The sequence below is a fragment of the Fulmarus glacialis genome, unplaced genomic scaffold (assembly GCF_000690835.1).
Source record: "Fulmarus glacialis isolate BGI_N327 unplaced genomic scaffold, ASM69083v1 scaffold6039, whole genome shotgun sequence".
NCBI classification, from domain to species: Eukaryota; Metazoa; Chordata; class Aves; order Procellariiformes; family Procellariidae; genus Fulmarus; species Fulmarus glacialis.
The window spans coordinates 4,876-7,986 of NW_009232576.1; the positions used below are offsets into that span (position 1 = coordinate 4,876).

At 41.0% G+C, this 3,111-nt stretch overlaps 1 protein-coding gene across 1 annotated transcript in view; it reads left to right on the plus strand.

Annotated features, from left to right (window-relative positions):
* Positions 1–271: 271 nt before the first annotated feature.
* LOC104082007 (adenylate cyclase type 8-like) overlaps positions 272–3,111 on the plus strand; it is a gene marked incomplete at both ends in the record, with an annotated part of 27,027 nt that continues 24,187 nt past the window's right edge. The window contains one exon of the mRNA XM_009584951.1: positions 272–372. Within this exon, the coding sequence (XP_009583246.1) occupies positions 272–372 (101 nt within the window). The remainder of the gene's footprint in view (positions 373–3,111) is intronic.

The window sequence follows — 3,111 nt, forward strand, 5'->3', positions numbered from 1 at the left end:
GATTTTAAAAGCAAATAATATTGAAAAAGAAGCAACCAAGTAAAACAACTTTGTATTGCAAATTACAGAGTTTTGCTGTCTTGGATAAAGTATTTTACCAGCTTATTAATGATTTATTTGTTGTGTTTCATTTTCAAAAACAAATTCAGGTTTATTGATTTATTAGCTCTTCCTGCTAATTTCTGTAAAGCCTCCTATATGCATCAGTCTTTATGAAACCACTGCATGGGTTAACAGCTAATTTACTCTTCTTTTTTTTTTTTTATTCTAGTATTCTCAAATGCGGGACGAAGTATTCAAATCAAACTTGGTGTGCGCATTTATTGTTCTTGTATTTATCACCGCTATCCAAAGCTTACTTCCTTCTTCCAGGTAAATACAGAAAGATATTGCTATATAACTGAAGGTGCTCTTGGGGAAACAGTGGGATAACATTTCTAGGACTGACATGGAGTGAGCCAATAAAATCTGCTTATTCTCCAAAACGTTTGGAAATATTTTTGCACTTTTTTCCCATTGTTATTTATTTTTGTTATCACGTTATCTGCAGCTACATATTTTCAGGTGAGACAGCAACATCTACTGACATTATGTTGTTACGTTTTTAAGCAGAACCCCCACTGAGATAAGTGGGAACCTTGGGCTACAAAAGTTTGACATGGTATGGACTGCTGCTTCCAGTGCAGTAAAACTTTATCCAGTAAAACTTTATCCAGTAAAACTTTATCCAGGCTTATAACAGTGCCTCTTTGCTAAATGACTGGTAATCACCTTCAGAATCAGTGACTGTTTTGGTTTTGTTTCTTACATGTTACCTAAGAAAATTGTACTCTTTGTTGATAATGATACATATTACCCAGCTGGGGAAAGCAATCTTGTGCCATTATAAAGAAGCAAACAGGTGATCTGGTAGATCTTTTCCTACTTCTGCTTTTATCTGGGGCTGACCAAGAAACAACTTCTTATCAAGGTGACGAAAACATGACATAGCTGTGATCTGTGTCCACATGTTTCACACAGTCAAACCCATCAACTGGTATTTTTGTCTACTATTTAATAATAACACAAAGGTGTATACAAGGACTATGGTCAGTTTTCTAGCATCATAGCAGATCCAGCAGAACATGACTGCTGCTAAAACAAGCCCCTGGTCCCATCTGGTCTTTGGCAGAGCAAGTGCGAAAGTGGAAATGCCCAGATGAACATAATTCTCAGGTGGTTTCTAACACTCAGATGAACCTTAACTTACAGCTGCCTGTAGAATAACCTTGAAAATACAGTACTTGCATAAGAAATAAGATCTTTATTGTGTTACAGTAATGCAGAAATATTTCTTGGACCATCTTTGGAAGACCTGGTTCACCATGTTTATGTCTAAGAATACCAAAATGGTGATAAGATGCACTCTGCAGCAGTGGTGTCCCATGTAGAATCATAGAATCATAGAATATCTTAAGTTGGAAGGGACCAATGAGGATCATTGAGTATAACTCCCTGCTCCTCGCAGGACTATCTAACACTAAACCATGTGACTAAGAGCATCATCCAGACGCTCCTTGAACTCTGACAGGCTTGGTGCAGTGACCGCTTCCCTGGGGAGCCTGTTCCAGTGACTGACAACCCTCTTAGTGAAGAACCTTTTCCTAATGTCCAGTCTGAACTTCCCCTGACGCAGCTTCATTCCATTTCCTCGTGTCCTATCGCTGGTCACCAGAGAGAGGAGATCAGCACCTCCCCCTCTACTGCCCCCCTAGAGGAAGTTGTAGACTGTGATGAGGTCACCTTCAGCCTTCTCTTCTCCAAGCTGAACAAGCCAAGTGACCTCAGCCGCTCCTTGTAAGTCTTGCCCTTGAGGCCTTTCACCATCTTGGTTGCCCTTCTCTGGACACACTCTAATAGTCCTTCTTATATTGAGGCACCTGAAACTGCACACAGTAGCCGAGATGGGGCCGCACCAGTGCAGCGTAGAGTGGGACAATCACCTCCCTCGACCAGCTAGCTATCATAGAATCATAGAATCATTAAGGTTGGAAAAGACCCCTAAGATCATCGAGTCCAACCGTCAACCCAACACCACCAGGCCCACTAAACCATGTCCCTAAGCGCCTCATCTACACGTCTTTTGAATACTTCCAGGGATGGTGACTCCACCACTTCCCTGGGCAGCTTGTTCCAAGGCCTGACCACTCTTTCAGTGAAGAAGTTTTTCCTAATGTCCAGTCTAAACCTCCCCTGGTGCAACTTGAGGCCATTTCCTCTCGTCCTATCGCTAGTTACATGCTGTGCTTGATGCACTCCAGGACATGGTTGGCCCTTTTGGCTGCCAGGGCACACTGTTGACTCATATTCAACTTGCCATCAAGCCAAACCCCCAGATCTCTTTCCGTGGGGCTGCTTTCCAGCCTCTCATCCCTCAATCTGTACGTATAACCAGGATTACTGCATCCCAGGTGGAGAATCCAGCACTTGCTCTTGTTAAATTTCATACGGTTGGTGATTGCCCAACCATGTATTTTGTAGTTGTTCTCAGCTGGGAACATGCCCATAATATCTAACTTCCTGCTGTTCTTTATGAGCTCTATTGCTCTAATACTAGTAAGTTTGTTTGCTTTTCTGAAGTCCTTCTCCCAATACACATTTAAAATTTTTCACTTCGGGTAGCCGTTATTTTTATTTTTTTCTCAGTACGTACATGAAGATTTATGGATCTTATTAATGGAACCTGTTTTCCAAAAAGATTTCTGCTGCTATATCAATCACTGTTATACTAGCAAAAAAAACCATGTCATTTTTCCTGTCTGCACAGATTCTTGTGAGGGTGTCTAGTGCCATTGGAATTAGGGGAGAAGGAGTCACATAACCACATTACCTGCAGCTATCTCACTTTCTGGTTGCACAGTAGTCTTGTGTTTTTCCCTGCACTTCACAAATTCTTTGTGGACTTTTTGTCACTGAATGTTAAAGAGGCTGTAAATATAAATAGCTTCAAATAAAGATTAGATAAATTCCTACAATATAAGATCAACAGAGGTTTTTAAACAAAATTATGGAACCTTGGCCTCAAGAATGCCCTTAAAGGTTGATTGCTGGAACCTGGGAAGATATTTAGGG